The 19,379-nt window shown below is 50.9% G+C and overlaps 11 protein-coding genes across 11 annotated transcripts; 6 read left to right on the top strand and 5 right to left on the bottom strand.

Annotated features, from left to right (window-relative positions):
- Window positions 1-229: 229 nt before the first annotated feature.
- On the top strand, window positions 230-919 carry PtrM4_069850 (ThuA multi-domain protein; the record flags this gene model as incomplete). Its single annotated transcript, XM_001933658.1, has 1 exon — window positions 230-919. One exon carries the CDS (start codon window positions 230-232, stop codon window positions 917-919), a length of 690 nt encoding a protein of 229 aa, XP_001933693.1.
- Window positions 920-1,018: 99 nt separating this feature from the next.
- Window positions 1,019-3,262, bottom strand: PtrM4_069840 (eukaryotic translation initiation factor subunit eIF2A; the record flags this gene model as incomplete). Its single annotated transcript, XM_001933657.1, has 3 exons — window positions 1,019-2,993; window positions 3,045-3,186; window positions 3,238-3,262. 3 exons carry the CDS (start codon window positions 3,260-3,262, stop codon window positions 1,019-1,021), a joined length of 2,142 nt encoding a protein of 713 aa, XP_001933692.1.
- A 913-nt stretch (window positions 3,263-4,175) lies between these two features.
- Window positions 4,176-5,135, top strand: PtrM4_069830 (DAL3, Ureidoglycolate hydrolase; the record flags this gene model as incomplete). The annotated part of the gene is made up of 1 exon (XM_001933656.2): window positions 4,176-5,135. One exon carries the CDS (start codon window positions 4,176-4,178, stop codon window positions 5,133-5,135), a length of 960 nt encoding a protein of 319 aa, XP_001933691.1.
- A 433-nt stretch (window positions 5,136-5,568) lies between these two features.
- PtrM4_069820 (Pyr-redox-3 multi-domain protein) lies at window positions 5,569-7,368 on the top strand (the record flags this gene model as incomplete). The annotated part of the gene is made up of 1 exon (XM_001933655.1): window positions 5,569-7,368. The coding sequence occupies one exon, from the start codon at window positions 5,569-5,571 to the stop codon at window positions 7,366-7,368; it is 1,800 nt and encodes a 599-aa protein (XP_001933690.1).
- A 690-nt stretch (window positions 7,369-8,058) lies between these two features.
- PtrM4_069810 (uncharacterized protein) lies at window positions 8,059-9,207 on the top strand (the record flags this gene model as incomplete). Its single annotated transcript, XM_001933654.1, has 1 exon — window positions 8,059-9,207. One exon carries the CDS (start codon window positions 8,059-8,061, stop codon window positions 9,205-9,207), a length of 1,149 nt encoding a protein of 382 aa, XP_001933689.1.
- Window positions 9,208-11,053: 1,846 nt separating this feature from the next.
- On the top strand, window positions 11,054-12,121 carry PtrM4_069800 (uncharacterized protein; the record flags this gene model as incomplete). Its single annotated transcript, XM_001933652.1, has 1 exon — window positions 11,054-12,121. The coding sequence occupies one exon, from the start codon at window positions 11,054-11,056 to the stop codon at window positions 12,119-12,121; it is 1,068 nt and encodes a 355-aa protein (XP_001933687.1).
- A 265-nt stretch (window positions 12,122-12,386) lies between these two features.
- On the bottom strand, window positions 12,387-12,812 carry PtrM4_069790 (SANT domain containing protein; the record flags this gene model as incomplete). Its single annotated transcript, XM_001933651.1, has 1 exon — window positions 12,387-12,812. One exon carries the CDS (start codon window positions 12,810-12,812, stop codon window positions 12,387-12,389), a length of 426 nt encoding a protein of 141 aa, XP_001933686.1.
- A 9-nt stretch (window positions 12,813-12,821) lies between these two features.
- On the bottom strand, window positions 12,822-12,983 carry PtrM4_069780 (uncharacterized protein; the record flags this gene model as incomplete). Its single annotated transcript, XM_001933650.1, has 1 exon — window positions 12,822-12,983. One exon carries the CDS (start codon window positions 12,981-12,983, stop codon window positions 12,822-12,824), a length of 162 nt encoding a protein of 53 aa, XP_001933685.1.
- A 503-nt stretch (window positions 12,984-13,486) lies between these two features.
- On the bottom strand, window positions 13,487-14,018 carry PtrM4_069770 (uncharacterized protein; the record flags this gene model as incomplete). Its single annotated transcript, XM_001933649.2, has 3 exons — window positions 13,487-13,564; window positions 13,620-13,725; window positions 13,867-14,018. 3 exons carry the CDS (start codon window positions 14,016-14,018, stop codon window positions 13,487-13,489), a joined length of 336 nt encoding a protein of 111 aa, XP_001933684.1.
- A 510-nt stretch (window positions 14,019-14,528) lies between these two features.
- PtrM4_069760 (KatG, Catalase (peroxidase I)) lies at window positions 14,529-15,627 on the bottom strand (the record flags this gene model as incomplete). Its single annotated transcript, XM_001933648.2, has 2 exons — window positions 14,529-15,334; window positions 15,387-15,627. 2 exons carry the CDS (start codon window positions 15,625-15,627, stop codon window positions 14,529-14,531), a joined length of 1,047 nt encoding a protein of 348 aa, XP_001933683.1.
- Window positions 15,628-17,916: 2,289 nt separating this feature from the next.
- Window positions 17,917-19,311, top strand: PtrM4_069750 (Fungal-trans-2 multi-domain protein; the record flags this gene model as incomplete). The annotated part of the gene is made up of 1 exon (XM_066105874.1): window positions 17,917-19,311. One exon carries the CDS (start codon window positions 17,917-17,919, stop codon window positions 19,309-19,311), a length of 1,395 nt encoding a protein of 464 aa, XP_065964501.1.
- Between the last annotated feature and the right edge of the window lie 68 nt (window positions 19,312-19,379).

The raw sequence follows: 19,379 nt of genomic DNA, 5'->3' as shown, positions 1-19,379 counted from the left end.
AAGGAAAGATGCTAGAATAGCTTCTGGAAAATACACTACAATCACGTCAAGAATACCACAATTCACAAATGCCGGTATGCATGACGTCATATACCGTGTCTGAATAGCAGTTCAGCCTAATTCACACGAATGTAGATATATACGTGAATGCCATTCAACTGTCATCAACACGATACCTAGCTGCATGTCCTCCACTCCAGCATACACATCAGAACCGTAACATCCCGCCATGTCCACCCCACAACCCTTCAACATCCTAGTCTTCAGCAAAACAACCGGCTACCGCCACGACTCCATCCCCGCCGGCATAAACCTCTTCCACACGCTATCGACTCGCACAAAGTCCTTCAATGTAACCGCGACCGAAGACGCCGCCGTCTTCACGCCCACCACCCTGTCCGCCTACACCGTCATCGTGCTCCTGCAAAACATCGGTCCCGCACTCCTCACCGCAGACCAACTCTCAGCCTTTCACGACTGGGTCAGAGCAGGGGGTGGAGTAGTCGCTATCCATGGCGCGGCAGCAGGAATGCCAGAAGAGAAGTGGTATACGGATTTGATTGGGGCGAGCTTCGATATGCACCCTGAGCCTGAACCGGGGACTGTTGTGCCCGAAGAGGACGCGCAGAAACATTATATTATGAGTTGTTGTGGCGGGAGAGAAGCATGGATGGATGAGTGGTACAACTTCCATACGCACCCTCGTGAGAATAAGAATTTGAACGTTTTGCTGAGAGGGGATCCGAAGACTTTCAAAGGCGGGAAGCATGGTGATGATCATCCGTTGGTTTGGTGTCAGGAGTTTGAAGGCGGCAGGGTGTTTTTCACGGCATTGGGGCATTTTGATGATGCGTATGAGGACGAGTGGTTTGTGGGACAGGTCGAGAGGGGGCTCATGTGGGCTGCGCGGAAAGAGTAACAGGTTTGACGAAGCCAAGTCACCGCAACAAGAATAAGTAGTTAGACAGAAAATGAGTTCATGGGTGTTCTCAAAGCTTTTGTGGAGCTAGTCTGGTGTCTACTCCCGGTAACCCAAACCTTGCAGCTCCTTCTTGATCTGTGTCTCCGTGCTAATCTTCTTCACCTGAGTGTCTTCAAGCTTCTCACCTGAGGCCTGTCTCATCTTCAATTCGTCAATGGCCCGCATTTTCTTGAGCAGACCCCGAATCTTCTTGTCTTGGGGGTTGCCATCACCAGGGCTGGTAACGGTCAGGTCAGGCGGAGGGCCCTGGTTTTCTGTCTGGATAGGAGGAGGAGCCTGGGGCTGAGCCTGGGCCTGTTGGCCTACACGCTGCTGGCGCAGATTTTGTCGCGGGTTTCCCTCCTGTCTAGCCTCACGCGCTTCACGGTTCGGGCTATTGCCAAAGTTGCGTTGCTGGCTAGCACTTCGCGAATGTTGTTCATAGCCGCTCTTGCTACGACTGCGCTGGCGACGCTCTGGGCTGCGACCGTTGGCTCCATTCGGTGGGTTGGCTCCCTCGGTGCCCAAGCCCGCAGCCTTGTCAGCAGCTTCACGGGCCTTTTTCGCCTCGCGCTTCTTCTTGTTCTTCAAAGCGGCCTTGGAAAGCTCACCGTCGCCATCTTGAGCACCAGTAAGACTAACGCCACCGCCAGGGGCTGCGCCAGGTGGGAGCTCAGCAGCTTCTGCGCCAGGCACCTCGCGGCGACGCGGCTTTCCAAATCCATTGGCAAAGCCAACGTTCGTGGAGGAAACTCCTGTGTTTGTGTATGCCACACCCCCCTCATCTTCCCGTTTAAAGTGCAACGGAGTAGCTGTTCCGCGCGCGCCAGGGGGTCGGTAAGCGCCGGCAGGCTTGGACGGTGTCTTCTGAGTGCTCAAATATGCGAGTGCCGAAGGGTGAGGGGCTGGTACAGTAGTCAAGGGGTCCGTGAGCGGGAACATGGAGGTGGGCTGAGGTCGCCACACAACATGGTAGAGTTCAGCCATGTCCTCGTTATACATCAGACTACCGCTAACATGATAGATGCGGATGCCATTATCAACACGAAGACGTGGGCTAGTGGTTGCTGTAAGAATATGCTGCCCGTCTGGGCTCCACTCGCAGTATGTAGAGTTGGAAGTCTTGACATGACAAACTTTGGCAAAGTTCCTCTCGAGGTCGTAGATGTCCATATCTCCAGCTAAATTGCCAAAGCCAGCCACAATGACAAAGCGCCCGTGGGGGCTGAACAAGATAGTGTTGCGGGGGCCGAGGTCAAAGCTATGTTGGGCGACGGCGCGCTGGTTGAAGATGGTAGTCTTGGCAGGCATGTATCCGTAAGTGACACCAAACTCTTTCGAATTGGGCGACCAGGAGACGTCGTGAATGGGGCCCTCCTTGTCGAGCTGAATCCTCGAATCAAAGGTGCCGTTGGCGCTAAGAATGTACATATTGGTCTCGCCATAGTAACTCTTGTTTGTCTTGTCGACCTCGGTCTGGGCCAAAACAATGAGACTGGTGCCGAGATCGTTCCACTTCAGCTGGACCTTGTCCCCCTTGAAGAAGGTCTTCTGCGACACGGGCTGGCTGAACTGAGGTACCTGGAAGACCTTGACGGCAGCGGGCATGCCCTTGCGCTCCGGTATAAAAACGGCAACTGAATGGTTCTTGCCAGGCGAGAGAGCCATGTCGGTTACGCCCTCGACGCGGAGTTTGTTCCAGGGATTGCGCAAGTCGTTGGACTGGAAGACCTGCACTTCGTTTGTTACAACGCGTGCACAGAACTTCTCGTCGGACGTGTACTGCAGATTCCATCCATTTTGGTTCTTCTGCACGTATTCGCCAATGACGGCCCTGGATCCATCGTCCTCGGCTTCGTCAGAGAGCGTCTTCCAGACCCTGAGGTTCTTGACCGCGTTCCCATCGTCGTCCTTGGACGGACGCTGCCAGGTTATGAGATAGGTTCCTAGCGGAGAGAAGCCGAGTTCGTACACGTTCGGTGTGGGAAGGATAGTAATGATGTGGCCGGCCGAGGCATCAATGACCGAAACCCTAGCAGAGTCAGCTCGCGCACAAGTCTTTGTGGAAATTTTGGGGGCTTACTGTTCGGGTGTAGCCCAGGCAAAGTACTTGCTATCTGGCGAATAGCAGCAGCAACGAAGGTTTCCCTCTGGGCGCACGAATCCTGGGAGAGCCTCATACGCTGGAGCAGCGTTGAAGAGCCCGATGCCCTTGGCGGAGCGGTCTGGTAGTCATGTCAGCTTTGTTCAATGGCCAGTGGGCCAGGTCGTCTTACAAGCCAACTGTGTGGGAACAGCCATGATAACTAGTCAAAGTCACAGGAAGTTGTACAAAGCGGGCGTGGGGCAAGGTGCTGGTGGTCGCGAAGTCTGGCTCGAATAATGCGAGCGCCGTGTGGTGTGTTGGCGATGAAATAAGGCTAAGACAGGAACACGTCGGGTGGTGGGTATTGCTTGGAGTGTGACGTAAATTCCGACTTTCTATGCCAGGGGCAGACTTTGGGCGCACGCAGCGGCAACGGGCGGATGGGGAAGAGGGGAGGGGAACACGAGTCGAGGAATTGAAGGGTGACCGTGTGACGAGCGTAGGAGACAATCTAGGCGCAGGCGCTGTCGAGAAAGAAAACCGTGGGCAGCTGCGCTAGTGCTCGGGGAAAATGCGGGCCGCTGGTGACATCAGCCTGGCTTGTACCCACGACAAAGAGCACCCGAATGTGGTTTACACCTTGACAGCACGCACTGACATTGGCATTGACGACAGTCTTACTCCCAATCTGAACTCTAGTGCAACCAACCACTATGGCACCTGCAGAGACAAAATTGAGATTCGATCGATACATGCATGTACCTACTTTGTACCTAGCAGCTTGATCAGCCTCTAGTTGGGCTTCACATGTCATTGAAATGTACTCGCCCTCGGCAACACTGGTTTGTTCCCCCATCTATTCACTTCACTCGTAAAATCATCATCTCCAGACGTCTGCATCATCAAGGACCACCCATGCACACGCATTGGGGAATGATTCTGGGGTGAATGCTCAGATTCTATGTCTTATCGTTATCGGCAGTAGCGCCCTTTCACAGCATAGCTCCCGCCGAGGCCCCGAGCCCCATCTCCACTCTACCGTTCCGTCACGTCCGTCGCTCCTTCTATTGACGTTTGTCGGTCTCGTCTCCCTGCAGTACGCGACGCCCTACGCGTCTGACGGCAAAGATGCCGACTTCAATGCCCGCGCCCTCGATTCGCATACCCATGGAGCTCCTAACTCCAACCGCCTTTGCGCAATTCGGAACCGTCGTTGAAAACCCCACAACATCGCCCTCCGCAAAGCTACCCATACCAAACCGTGTACCTGTGCCCGATGCTGTATCCGCTAATCAGGGTTCTGCCACAAAGTACCTAGATGTCACCCACATGTCCAATCTATACAACCTCGCGCCGAGCAAGAAGCCTGCAAAGGCCGTAATGAACATGTTCGTTTGTGCGCCTCGGAACTTGCGGCCCCATGAACCGAGTATGAGCATGCCGAGTTCGTGGGGAGACTTGGACCTGGATGAGGATGAAGACGGAAACGGTGACTATCGGAGACAACTTTTGGATGTCTCTATTCTCGAGAGACATCCATTTACCACGCAAACCTTCATACCGATGGGTTTGTCGCAACAAGACAAGCATACACAGTATCTGGTCATTGTCGCACCCACACTTCCCGCAAGCGCATCCAGCCGTCACACGGGCAGGGCGCCGCCGTACCCCACACCCTACCTTGAGCGGAAGAAGAGCGTCTTGGACGTTTTTGCCCGGGCGCGACCCAGCCCCTTCACCAACGAAAAGGTGCCTACAAAAAGTCAGTTCTCGCGGCTGCATCCATCCGCAAGGCCCAAGGGACCTGGCCTGCCAGATCTCAAGAATCTCCGCGCTTTCGTTGCGACTGGAAGTCAGGCTGTGACGTATGGAGCCGGGACATGGCATGCGCCCATGATAGTCGTTGGAGACCGTCCGATTGACTTTGTCGTTGTGCAGTTCGCGAATGGAGTAAGCAATGAGGACTGCCAAGAGATACTACTGCAACCGAATAGCGCTTCGGAGGGCGTAGTAGTGACAGTTGAGACCGATTCATCAGGTACCATACAGGTCAAGGCTGGTGTTGGCTCGGTAAAGGCGAAATTGTGATGCGAATTGCTCTCATTCTTGTTTTGTGAAACACGCTGTAAGACCGAACCATGTAAATGCTCACGCATGTAGAATATTTTCTCACACCATCATCTGCCAACTGACGCAGCAAGATGTCAACTCTCATCATTTACAAAAGCCGTTACATTGCCAAGTACTTATCAATACATCAGGGAGTTTTTGTGTTAGCATTCTAAGCCTAAATGAGAACATATGGCTGCGACATTCTTCTATCTAATCAACAGCTAAGGATTATTAGTGGACCACCAGGGATATTACATGCATTATGCTGCATTATGCTGCATTTGGTATACACGTCTCGCTTGCACCCGTCTTTCGGCAGAGGAACTTTAGGCCTCCAGTGCATCTTATAACGTGTCCCTCCTTCCTGTCGCTGACATTTCTACTCTCTTTTCACCTTTCCAAGACCACAATGTCCGAAGCAGAATTGGTAGTCGTCGGCTCCGGGATTTATGGTCTTACGACTGCCCATACTTACCATCGTATACACCCATCAGCCCGTATTCTTATCCTTGACGCAGCACCTTCCATCGGAGGGCCATGGGCTCCCCATCGTACCTTTCCAGGCCTCAAAACGAACAACCTGCTAGGAATGTACGAACATCCTGATTTCCCGATGGATGAACAGACATTTGGCGTTAAGAAAGGCGAACACATACCCGCGGCTAAAATGTTCGACTACCTGACTGCGTTTGTAAAGTGGGCTGATATCGAGCAATTCTTGCGCCTACGTACTACCGTTGACGTCATTGAGAGAAACAGCCATGACAAGGAAGGTTGGACGTTACACTGCAGCTCTTTTTCATCAATCAACAACAAGGACCAAACAGTAATCAACGCTAAGAAACTCGTAATCGCGGCGGGCGTATCAAGCGCTCCTTTTATGCCTTCCTATCCTGCTTCCGAAAAGTTTCAACTCCCAGTCTTACACTCCAAAGACTTTGCAGCACACTACTCGGCTATTGTGAAACCCAACACCCACACTACGATTATCGGATCTGGGAAATCAGCCTGGGATATAGCATACGCTTGCGCTACACAGGCCTCCTCTACGGCAACGATTCTCATCCGACCGAACGGCAACGGACCGATATGGATGACACCCTCTCATGTCACACCATTTCATCTCTGGCTCGAGAAGCTCGTTCACACCCGTTTCTTTGGCTTCATGTCGCCGTGCCCTTGGGCAACTACCACGGGTTTAGAAGGCTGGATGCGAGCCTTTCTCCATCGTACCTGGCTTGGAAAAAAGATCGTGGCAGGGTTTTGGCACATACTCGGCGAAGACGCCATTTCATTGAACGGAATGGACAGTCACCCTGAGACAAAGAAACTAAGACCGTGGCGAGGAGCATTCGAAGTCGGGAACGCACTTTCTATACACAACTACCCCACCTCATTCTTTGATCTTGTCAAAGCAGGAAAGATCAAGGTTCTTATCGACGAAATTGCTAGTCTGGATGCGGAACGACAAGTACAGCTGAAGTCGGGTGACGTGTTGCAGACAGATGTTGTAGTCTGCGCAACAGGATGGCAGAAAGGTCACAAGTTTCATTTCGAACCGCCGGCCCTAGAGAGCGACTTCGGCTTACCATCTACATCTCCGCTGACTCCAGAGCAAACGGCACTCATAACATCAACTGAGGAGCGTCTTTACAAAGACTTTCCGTACCTAAAAGAAAGAGACACGAGTCGTGTCTACCACCCTGACCCTTCACTCCGCCATACACAACCACTCCCAGCGCACAACCAGCCCTACCGTCTCTATCGTTTCATGGTTCCGCCCAACCTGTACACAGAGCGTAGCGTAGCTTTTGCAGGAGCACTCATGTGCCTTGGCGGCTTTCCATGCGCTTACCTTCAATCTATATGGATTACGGCTTTTCTTGACGGGACAATGTCTGCGCCGACGGAATCTATTCGTTCCAAGATCCTGGAAGCTACGTATTGTGATACACAGTATTGTGTCCTTCGCGGCTCGATGAGCTACGGCCATATACTACCAGACATTGTCTTCGACACTCTGCCTTACTTTGATATGCTCCTCGACGATCTGAAAGATGTATCAGTCGATGTGCGGCGCAAGGGATGGGCATTGAAGGAGTGCGTGAGTAGCTACGGACCTGAGGATTATCGGGGAGTGTTAGATGCTCGGGAGGTTAGCACAAGGATGATTGAAGACTCTAAGGGGCAATATGGCGTACCACCGTAGGATCATTGTAGTGTCAATTAGTACCGGATGGCGTGATATTTCTCATCTCAACCAGCCGAATAACTCAGGCTAAGATGCGATGACGAAAGATGACGGGAAAGTGAATACGAAAAGAGTAGGTAGAGAAGATGCCGTTTATACGAGTGGGTACACTAACTGTCTCCATCTTATCATAAAGGAAGTAGCTAGACAATTGCTAAACACGCAATCGACGGCCAGGAATGGATTGAATATCGTCACCAAACCTTGCAAGTTTTCTCACTGTCACATGGTAGACATGCAACAGTCCATATACCTGGATCGATCTCGGAAAAATAATGTATTGTTTACTCCGATGGCTCAACATGCTGATAAATGTAGTATTTTATTGGAATGCGACGAATTTATACATGTTGAGCGAGAAATACAATGTGAGATAAATCGTGTACATGTAGTTGGTCAGGATTAGTCAGAAGACGATGAGACATTAACATGTAAACGAGGTTAGCCAATCGGGCTAGAGTCCGACATAGTACGTCATCAACCACAGCATCTCCGCATCCTGCCGGACTTCTGTGCCCCACAGCAGTCGCATTGCAAAGATCGAAAGCCCGGCCCCCACAATAGTTGCAAAGTTATTAGTTGCAGCTGCCCTTGAAGAAATCAAGAACGGCGAAGATAAGAACCCAGACAGCTCGAATTCTGGACAGAATGAGTTCCCGGCTCCTCGAACTTCCACGAGAGCTCCGAGATTTGATCTACGAGTTCGCACTTGTACGCGATGTTATACCTATCCAGCGCGCGGCCGCTACCTTGGACAGAATACCGGAGGAAACACGCTCCCGCTGTCCTGAGTTCTACAGACAAATCGCCCTTACATACCCATTGAGAAGGCCACGCGCCCACCGTCGCACATGGCCTATACCTCGCCTCGATCTACGCACATCCAGCTCACGGTACGATCCAAGCGATCTACCGGCTGACATCCAAATGACCTACCAACTCGAAGACGACTACGATGAACCCTGGACACACAAGTTCGAGATCCGCCTACTGCAAACTTGTCGACAAATCTACGATGAAGCTCGAGAGATCTTCTATGGCAAGAACCTTTTCAGCTTTACCGACACCGAGGCCATTCCGACTGCGTTTGCCTTTTTGTGCAACAGGCCTGCTGAATCACTCAAATTCATCTCCGCCATGGAGATCTCCTTTGACGAAGGCAGCAACATGATAGGCACTGCCAAAGCCCATTATCCCATCCAAGCCAAGTCTACAGACTCGCTCGTACTACGATACGCTTACCACTATTTCCCGGACCTTTGCACCTTGATATCTACTCCGCGCATGCAATTGCGAAGGCTAAATCTGACCATCAACAGTCTGAGTCAGCACTTCGTTAATAGCATGAATCGTCACTATATCTCGGCACCCTCTTCGATTGCGGCTAGCGTATCATGGGAGACAGAGAAGATGAGGAATTCGCGTCCGTGGGTCGCTTCATGGGTTCAGCCGTTGCTGAAAGTGAAGAATCTCGAATATCTAGAGATAAATTGGATGTTCGATCGGCCAGAGGCGTGTCGAATGGCAGACACTTTGTCGTTGATGAGACGGCACATGCTTGGAGAGAAATTCAACAGACAAACTACTCGCGCTGGCCCATCAGAGAACCCTGGATTTGAATTCACTATACATTATCGGGTTGTCATGCCAGATGAAACCCCCACTAGCTGCGAACTATCTAGGGAGGATCTACTCCAGAGCAAGAATGATCCAGACGATGAATCAAGCAAAGAGACGGGTTTGGCAGCATGGCGACGGCACATTCGAGACACACTCGACAGTTCTGGTTGCCTCTGAACTCAACTTCGCCTGTTTACACGACTTGGGCGGTGAGGCTGATACGGCCACGTGTCCTAATGAATATCAAGGCGTTTCCGCGGTCGCTTTCGCCTTGGCCGCCTTGCCGGGCGCCAAGATTTTGCTGTCCGGGAGCAAGGTTCCGCAACAACAGAATGGAATCATCCTCACGAACTCGATTCTCACAAACAATCCAAGGAGAGCGGCTTTGTAGTAAGAGTAAATAATGTGAGAATAAGAGTTAAGCTGAGTATTGATGCGTTGGCGGCTCGTCCAAGACATGACTTCATAAGTCCTGCGCTTATTGTATGACTGCCCACGGGCAACAAATGTAAGATACGGCATGTATGTACATCATATCTCATCTACTTCAAAGTTCAACAGTATGAGCAATAGTCTGCATGACGGCTCCACCGCTTCTCACTGTTTATATTCTCCATGTCAACTCCAAATTCCAAGAGCGTGCATATTTCTGTTCCATCATTTACATTTACATATGCACGGAAGCAAAATACACATTGATTAGTTATAAAGTCTCCAAACACCGCTTTTGCATTTCTATACAATACTAGGGCCATGATGTTGTCTCCCATCATCTTTGCGTATCAAACCCCATGCGCCAACATAATCCACCAAGTTCTCTGGGTTTCTCTCAACCTCAATGTCTCATGGCCTAGAAGAGTTTTATATCCTCATCTCTCTCAATGTCTCCCTTCGCCATTGTAGAACAGCTGGGTCCTTGTACACACAAATTCCCCTACAGAGCAAGCATACTTCAACAACATCTCCCACAAGAGTCCCAGTTCCACCGCATTCACCACACCTTCCTTCTACATATGCGTCATGCCTCGCATTTGCAAGATGTTCTAGCTCACTCTCCCGGCAGCCGTAGCACGTCCACTGTCTGTCACAAACACAAGCTCGCGACCTCATACCCATGTTGTTCAAAGCCATTCTTGCATAGCCCTCGCAAACCGGCACGCGCGCTCCTCTTGTCATCATGAGAGTCCGATCAAAATTTCGGTCGTGCTGCGCGTGATGCGCTACACGACACCCTTTGCACACCTCGAATGCATTGCCCTCACGTAGATGCGTCGCGCACTGCCTCAACTCCCCCCAATGAGCCCTCATTCCCGGGAGTAGGTTCTGATCACATGCGACCCCCGGATCCCTTTCTCTGACGGGTTTCTGTGCCTTAAGCTTTCCTGCGTCATCAAGGATACTGTCTTGGATTTGGCGGATGCGATGCTCTTCGTCCAGCCTCTCTTTCACCTTCGTGTCCCAGGCTTTCACAACTTCGGGATATGCGGGGGCGAGTGCGGATTTTGGCGTTGCTTTGGGCGAGGTTGGGATTACTCCGGCGATGTCAGGATGGAAACATATTGTGTAGTATGTCTTCTGCTCGCGGATGACGGCGTGGGGTATAGGGTATGCGGTTGAGGAAGATGAAAGTAGATCAATCGTAAACTGGTCCGCTAGTATGGCAGACGAAGAACAGAATGCGGACATGGACATTTGTTTGTAGTGGGGGTTGGCGTGGGTGCGACTTGGAAGGTATGTGTGGCAGCTAGTTGTTGTTGAGGCGCAGTCGTCAAATAACTCGCGTTCGAAAACACCTTCACTTCGCACCTCACTGCGCAATCTCTTTTTCTCTGCACTACTTTCTTATTTGAACATGAATTCTACGTCACCTGAAGCTGCTCGTCCTCGTCCGCTTCGCCAATGCCTCTCTAACCTCTAGTTACAGTGCGTAATTCATAGTTTACTGACCGGATTTTGTTCACAGAACAATACTTTTATCAGCATTTAATCAGTCTGGGCATCCAAACACCACATCTTATCGACCATGGACGACTCTGCGATCATGGCCGAGTCTTCGTTCATGGACGGGCATTCGTTCATGGACGGCTCTGCGATCATGGACGAGCTTGCGATCATAAACGACCATGCGATCATGGACGACCCTATGATTATCGAAGACCCTGCGATTATCGACAACCCTGCGTTCATGGACGAGCCTTCGTTCATCGCGCAAGAGATGGAGGCGAGATATAAGTACGAAAAGGGCAAAAGCAACGAAGCCGAAGAACACAACTACACCACAACCAAGGAGACGTTCGTGCGAGAAGTCGCAACATACTTCAAAGGCAAGCCTGATGTCATCTATGGTATCAAAATTGCCAGCAATCAGCATCGTGACCCCTTCGCACTCGTCGACGAAAAAAGCAGCGCGTCCAACAGAGGAAGAGCTCGCGCAGAAAGCTCTATTCCAGACACCAGCGTAGCCACTGCCAGCGACGCCAGATGCACCGCAGAAAACACATTCCGCGAAGCCCTTACCCAAACCCCTCCTGTGGACAACGATGGCCAGATCAGTTACCCCCCATCAGCCTACTGCTGCATAGTCTCCATCATGAACCCAAACAACATCGACATGAACGCAATCGGTATCTTATACGAGTTCCGCAACTACTTCTTCGTCGTCGTCCCGACGCCACCCGCAAACAACCAAGAGGTTCTTATGCCGCGCTACGGGTTCATGCCAGAGTGGGCTGTAGGTCGCTATCTCAAGGTAGAGTGGGAGATGTTGAAGAAATACAAGGTCGTGCTTGGAACTGTTGGGATTGGCGCATGCGGTGCTGATGCAGGGAAGAAGGAATGGAATGTCCACAGTGCGAAAATACAGCTTAAGCGGGCTGCGTGTCTTGAGATGGCAAAAGAGCTGGCAGTATGGTTGGCAGAGAAGGAGGAGCGCGATCTGAGCCCGGCGAAGGACAATGTGGTTAGACGCAGTCTGGAGCGTGCACTCTTTCAGAAGATGTGCAGGCTAGATGCGGAGTGGGTATGGAAGGAGCAGAATATGTTGGTGGATGCTGAGAACTTTATGCAGGATTTCATGGTGTATGAAGAGTGATGGGTGGGAAAGGTTGGAGATCTGTAGAAATACTTTTGGATACCCGTAGAAAGTCTTTGGATATATTCCAAAAAATGCACGAAGTATGAATCTAATGCTGCATTATCTAAAGAGAATATCATGATCAATGAAAATAACAAGCTCCAGAGAGGATCATCTCGGTTCCAAAGTACAGGGTTAGGCCTCCATCCTGGATGGCAACATCCAAACATCCATCTACAGAGCTAACAACAGACCGGCAACCCAAACGAAAACAACCAGCAACTTAAAGCTTCCAGGCGTAATTGTTCTTCTTTCCTTCCCCCTTTATCATCGCCCTCATCATAGCATTCTCCCAAACCGGCGGTCTCTCCTTCTCTAACTTGAAACACCGATCACGAACCTCGTTGGGTGATCTACCCTCGAGCCTGAGCACCTCTTGAATCTTATCACGATCAACGCCACTCATATACTCTCTCACAATAGCCTCGTCGTCCGCCTGACTAAATGGTGGTTTAGGTTTATGGACACGACGGAGAGCATCCATCACGTCGTCGGGGACTCGGTTGGTATCTTTGAGATAATTCCAGCGGTTCCGCACGGCATCCTTGTGAATTTCCAACTGCAAGGCGATTTGGACAAAAGAATCTTTCATGGAGCGGCCGGCGATGATGGCGGCGTCCAGGGCGGGCGTCCAGCTGTAGCCGTTCATGGCGTCGCGCTATTGGATGGCGGCGTAGCGGGTGGCGAGGGTAGTAGCAGTGCGCTGCATGATTGGTGCTATGTCCTCAAAGGACATGCCTTGGTTGACATGCAGCTTTGACAGTTGGTACTCTTCAGCTGCGTTCCAGAGTCTGTAACGGCAGGTATCCGTGGGGGCCATGGTTGATCGGGGTCTTATTTGGATCGCGATGGGTGAGTTTGCTGGTTGAGGGTTTATTGGATAGTAATGGTCTATTGCCTAAAATCTTGGGAGGTCATATCTGAAGTGGGCATTGGGTGGCAGTGATACCCTACACAGCTGTCAGGAGTGTTCCAGTTTGCGTCATGGCGGTCCATCGCTATCACCCTACAGACATTGGCGTAGAATCAGTGTATAGTGAACAAGGGTAGTAAAAAAAAACCCCCCATCTGATCATATTCTTACTCTGAACATGCACCGGGTGATTGAAAATGTCTCTGCCCCTTTCACTCGGCACAAAAGCCTCACAAGATCAGTAACATGAACACTCGCCAGGTATTGGGAATACATGAAGTAGGCAGAGAAGTCATTCCATAATATACACGTTCACTACCATTTGAAAATGCTAGCCTCATAAACTGTGAAACCATTTCCACCCTTGTCGCACCTCGCATATCTGTCACTCTGTGGAAGAACAATGTGACTTATCGCTTCTTCGCATTGACCTTGTCCTCGAGGGTGCGGACGTAGCCTTCTATCCGTTGTACTGCGGACTGAAGGGCCTACTTGTATATTAGCAAGGGAAGGCACAGCCGTGGTTTGTTGGAAGGAGCGTACGTAGATGTCTTCGGTCAAAAGCTGATTGGAAACGCGGTATTCGTCAATGACATAGTAGTACATGCCCGCGCCGGATGTCGTCGCACCGAGAAGGAACCCGAACAGTCTGTAAGGTGTTAGACAAGATGTTGACATGTTTCTGATATAGTCTTCTTCTTCCATAACGTTCCCTCAGCGAGTCTTGTGTTGGTGAAGGCTGCTGTGTTGCCTAATTCATTCTTTCTTAGACAAGAGAGAGGTCACTCACCCTCCTCTGAAAGCGCCAACAGGCTTCCTCACGGGCGCAGCAACAACCGTCTCTTGCCTCAACACAGCGCTTGTTTGAAAGCCGCGGGAAGCAGTCGCCATGTTCGCCCTCATACCGGCACGAGCCGTTGCCCTCAAGAATTGAGTCGCCATTGTGTTGCTAGACCCCTCTCAGATTCGGTCGTATCGTATTTGGAGTACGGGTCTCAGTATGCGAGAGGCGTACGTGTGGGCGTGGGGTGTGATGTCCTCGTGTGCCCGACTGTGACGTTTAGAGCTGCTCTCCGCATCTACAAACAAGCAAGCTCGACCTCGCCTGACCTGGACCCTGGTATTGTCCGATTACGTAAGCGACCCCACTACCCGTTCCATCTGGTCGTTACTATCGTTCCAAGCCTACGTTACCGAGAGAAAGACTAAAGTATAGCAGGCATTAACTGGTAATGATAGCTGTCTGTGCATACCCGCAAACGCAAGAATGTGGATGCAGAGCATTACTGACTGACATCCCGCTGCAGCTTGAGCAATCACATGCAGATTACACCACACCTGCAGGTACTACATCGTAGTGGACGAAGCATTCATGTTCACTTATAGCATCTCAAGACGTAAAGGTAAAGGTATGTTCATTGAAAAAAGGAATCATCAGCCATCTCCTCCCCCCTATGGGAAAACCTTCCGGCTAGCAGGCAGCGTCTTTGTGCAGTCGACCAAGTTGTTCAACTGATCCTTTGTCACACCCGTCAAACTCATCCTGACGTACGCCTTTGCGTAGTCCTCATTCCAGTGCTTCTGGTCACCAACGAATGACTTCCACTCATCGCTGACCTTGGGATGTACCGAAAGTACCTTGTCGCTAGGGAGTACAAAGACTTTCTGGGAAGGGGTGCCACCCGATGGGTTGTTAAGCGTGTCGTTGTAGAACTCGACGTCCCAAACACCAATGGTAGTGTCGAGAGGCTTGTCAGCGACTTCGGGAGTAGTGTCTACAAAGCGTTGGCGGGCTGTCGAATGGGCACCTAAGAGTGCGGCAAGGTCGTGGGGGGTAAAGCCCTTGCGCTCGAAGAGAGCAATGAGTTCATCTGCTGGGGAGCGAGTATCCGGGAGAAACCCTTTAGGTGCAGCCTGGGTAGCATCCTTGCGTCCAACAAATGTACGCACGCGAGGACCCTTTGGGCATGAGATACTGGCGTGGTTGTGGGCGTACTGGGCAAGGTCTGCATAGCCGACCTTGAACTTCTTCTGTACGTCACGAAGCACAAGACGCACGCTCTCGAGACCTTTGTTTTCGGGGCGCTCAATCTCTCCGAAATCCATCAACAGTGATCCATCAGCACCGCCATGTGTTTGGCCCTGCTCCCATGCACCCGCATCGTGGAAACCCATGCGGACTGCTGCACGAGCGTTGTCATTGCAAGTCAAATCCTGGTTGACAAACAACTTGGTGAGTTCATCAGAAACATCCCACCCTATAGGGTTGTTAGCGTATGGATATAGAAAGTCATCGTAACGTGAACTTACAAATACAGCACTTATCCGTGGTAAGCAGTGAACATATTAAAGGCTTGTTTGATTTTGTGTCGTCGATGGCCGATTTGGCACCAGAGAGAACGTCTTTGATAAGCTGTCCAACGCCAGAGAGAACACCAGTCAAGATGTCATCAATGATGCCTGGCACAGGTTCTCGCGTCTCTAAGGGCCCTGCCGAGGCCAGGAGGCTCAGAGCGAGGATAGGAAGTACCCGTGCAGAGTTATAAAGCATGATGAAAGTATAAAAGCTGAGAATAGGATAACGAGTGATTGACAGTTCAATGAAGCGATGCACTGCAAGATGCTGTGAGTCGATGAGGATCAAAAGCAGGCGTACGGGCTACCTTATATCCTCCCAAGGGCATACCAAGAGATGTTTTGTACGATTTCGCTAGCGTCACCAAAATCGACCAGGAAGCTTAGCAGGCAACGAACTGCTAAAGGGGTCCGAGCCGTGGCGAGCCACTTGGACTAGAGCAGTTCCCATTGCCACCCCGAAATAGTAGTCACCACTGCAGCCAAGAGTTGAGAGGACCGGTTTGAAAAGCCATCGATGCGGAGCATGAACCAACCATGTGCCTCCCATAAGTCATAGTTGTTGTGTGCAGGGCCAAGCGTGGCCGCCTAACGAAACTTGAAATAAACAGCGAAAGGCCTCCCCATGCCTTGGACAAACTGTCACTGCAAAGGCGAGAAGAACTGTAACAGATCAATCTTGGGGGTTGGCTGGAAGACAGTCAATCAGATCTCTCCATGAACATGAAATTCTCCAACCACGAATGAGCAATGCCGGCTACAACGTTGGCCGGAAAAAGTATGCTATGCGAAACAAAAACCGCATCGTAGTCATTTAGGTCTAGTACCCAACGCTTCGGGGGAGCATAAACCCACCGGAGAAACGAAACTATCGCTTTCGCATTGCGATTTGCGGTACCTGGGGTTTAGACGTGGAGAGGACCAGATGGTCTCGTGGAGCGTTAAGCTGCATGGTGGCTGGCCTAGGTCTCGTCGGACTGGTACCCGGACTCGCATCTCTACTTAGCTCCTTGGCAGATCAAAACTCCATGGCTATGGCATACCTCTCCCTGACCCTGACCCGCCACACACTGGTCGTGAAGCACGGACAAGTTTCCTATACTTCCACTGACATTCTACGTTCATGCACACCGTAAGCGCCGAGTTGCTTTTTTCTGGGGTAACCAAGAGCCGACGCAGTGCGACAGCTGAGACCCATGGATTTGACGCCCACAGTCAGCTGTCCATGGATCGAGGCTTACATTTCTCTACTGAAACTGTGCAGATCTTGTACTTCTCAAGACGATGAATGCGCATGGCGTTGACAGCTCAATGATAGACCACGCTAGTCAGGCGATACGAATAGTCCTGGGGCCGCTGTATGGAGAGCCGGCGCTACGCTGAGCATACGATTTCAGCCTCACCTGACAGTTTTTCATGCTCCGCATCTCGCCTCGGCCTTATCTTCAGTGTGCCAGTTGGTTAGCATACGCTTCTAGGCTTCTGTGCCTGTCCGTTCTCGCAGTAACTAACGTGTTCGGTACCTGCAGTAGAAGCAGTCAGCACAGCTATCGACACGATAATTGGGTGGCGTAGTCTGTGGAGTTTGGATCCACCATCACATTAACTGTAAAGCGACATCGCAAGCGATGTCAGCGCCACGGCCTAGTCAACAAGGCGTCTGTTGGCCAATATTCGCATTGTGATTACTAGTCAAACAACTGTCCCTGAAGGCGCTCATAAGGCTACAACACAACCTTTTCGCATCTTGGGATGGTCCGATGGCCGAGAGTGTGGCGGAGTGGTTCTAGCATTGAGGCCGCCGCTGTACGTAGGTGATGGCTAGTTACCATCAGTGCGAGCCATCGGTGTTTAGATGATGCGCAACGGGGGGGGAGACCCTGATTCAGATTTGAGTTGTTAGCTTGAAGGGAGCTAAAGAGCGAGGCGCAGTAAGCATCGGCGACCAATTCTTGTCCGCATGGTGGCTAGAAGTACGACATGCGCTCGCATCGCGCCCTCCTCTTTCTGGGGGCCATGTCGTCCTGATAAGACGTGCTGCAGCCAACACACCCCTCAACAGAGGTAACAGCTGGCAGAACAGTCAATACTTTAGTGCATGATTAGTTCGCATCCTCCATTCTCTTTCTGTCCATTGACCTCGAGCTCGATCAAAGTGATTCAATCACTTGTTGTGTGCAAGCAAAGCAAGTTACGATGGATGGTATTGTTTGTCTGAAGCGTTGTATGTCTGAAGATGCCATCGATCAGGGCGGAAATAATGGGGGGATAACCCCTTGGCATGCGGAATCAAATTGCCGATTGGCGGAGGAAACGAAGCTTTTCAACCTTCTCCATCCTCCTGCATCGACGCCATTGCCATTCTCATCATTTTCCATCTCGGGTCTCATCGATTGCTGGTTCTAGACCTTGTCGCCTTGATCAACGCGCAATTTGCTGGTCAGATTCATACCAAGCCATCACTCGTACCACGTCATGCACCCAGATGTCGCGCCCAGAATCGTCTGGCAACAGCCCGCCAAAACGTCGACGTACGGTTGAAGGATCATGCTGGCCCTGCAAACAAAGACGTGTAAAATGCGATCTCCAGAAGCCTTCATGTCATCGTTGCATCATCTCCAGAACAGAAGATTGCAGTTATGATAAGCTACTTTTACGATGGAAGAAGCGACCCGCAAAAACGGTACCGCTTGAATTCCAATCACAGCCCGGCGTGGACCGTTCTCTCTGCGGAATACCTCTACCAGTCAATGAGCGAAAAGCTCTCGACTACTTCAAGGCGCGGTTGTGGCCGCTTCTTTCCACGGTCAATGAGCCATGTCCACCCCCGCTTGCGCTTGCTTTCCGCTCTCAGCCGGTCCTCCAAGCATTGTGTGTATTTGCAGAAGAACACCGCGCGCTTCAAGAATCAACAACATCCAACCAAAACATCGAGAGGAGAAGACTGCATTGCTTGTCCACCATCCGCGACCAGCTGGGCGGCAAACATTCCGAACGCGCTTCGCTCTCTGCCCTCCTGGTGGCAGTATTACTGCTGTACTTTTCAGAAGGCTACGTCAAATGTACCAATGCCGATGCTTCGACCCTCTGTCATTTGGCAGGAGCATTGGCCATCATTGATGCGCTTGGAGGATTTGAGTCCGCATGGTCAACCTCCGATAGGATTACTAGGATGTTACTCTCTGAACTGGCATCTACGGATTTAACAGATGCCTTGCTCCAAGACAGAAGACCTTCTTTTCCCATCACCATCTGGGAACACATGGAGGAGAGCTCTGTCTGGTGGGACACCGTACCTGGTACCAAATCGCTTACCTCGGTCTTTTGCACCCTAGCTGAAATGAGCTTCTACAGACATGGACAACAGAATGGAGCCGAAGCTTGTGTCGAAAAAGTCAAGTCGTTCGAACGAGCGCTCGAACCGACTTACCCTATGATGGACTACACGACTGGAAGTTACTCTGGAGATGCAGGGAAAGAGCTATTTGACCCTGGGGTAACCGCATCATTATCCTTAGTTCGTGCTTTCCAACATGCTGGCCTCATATATCTCTACAGCGCCATTTACAACATGCCGACTAAACATGTTCTTGTGCAACAGCATGTCCACGCCTGCTTAGAGTGCATACGAAGCATGGGTGCCAGATCGAAGGCTCAAAACTGTTCGCTTTTTCCGTTATATGTGGCTGGCGCACATTCGATCGTGGATGAACACCGGATGTATGTTTTGGAGGCGCTCGAGATCATTCACAACAACTTGCGATTCGAGTCGGTTCCGTCTATTCGGAAAAACCTGGAGATGTTGTGGCTACCTTCTCGTAACCCTACAACTTGGACCGAAAATTTCAAAGATGCTGCTGTTTGTACATTAGTGATATAGTGGGATTGTCAGTGTTTCCTTTATGTAAAAAACGAAGTGAACCTTTGACTTATTGTCTCTTTTCGAAA

The sequence above is a fragment of the Pyrenophora tritici-repentis genome, chromosome 2 (assembly GCF_003171515.1).
Source record: "Pyrenophora tritici-repentis strain M4 chromosome 2, whole genome shotgun sequence".
Classification (NCBI taxonomy): Eukaryota; Fungi; Ascomycota; class Dothideomycetes; order Pleosporales; family Pleosporaceae; genus Pyrenophora; species Pyrenophora tritici-repentis.
This window is presented reverse-complemented; position numbering and strand designations above follow the sequence as displayed.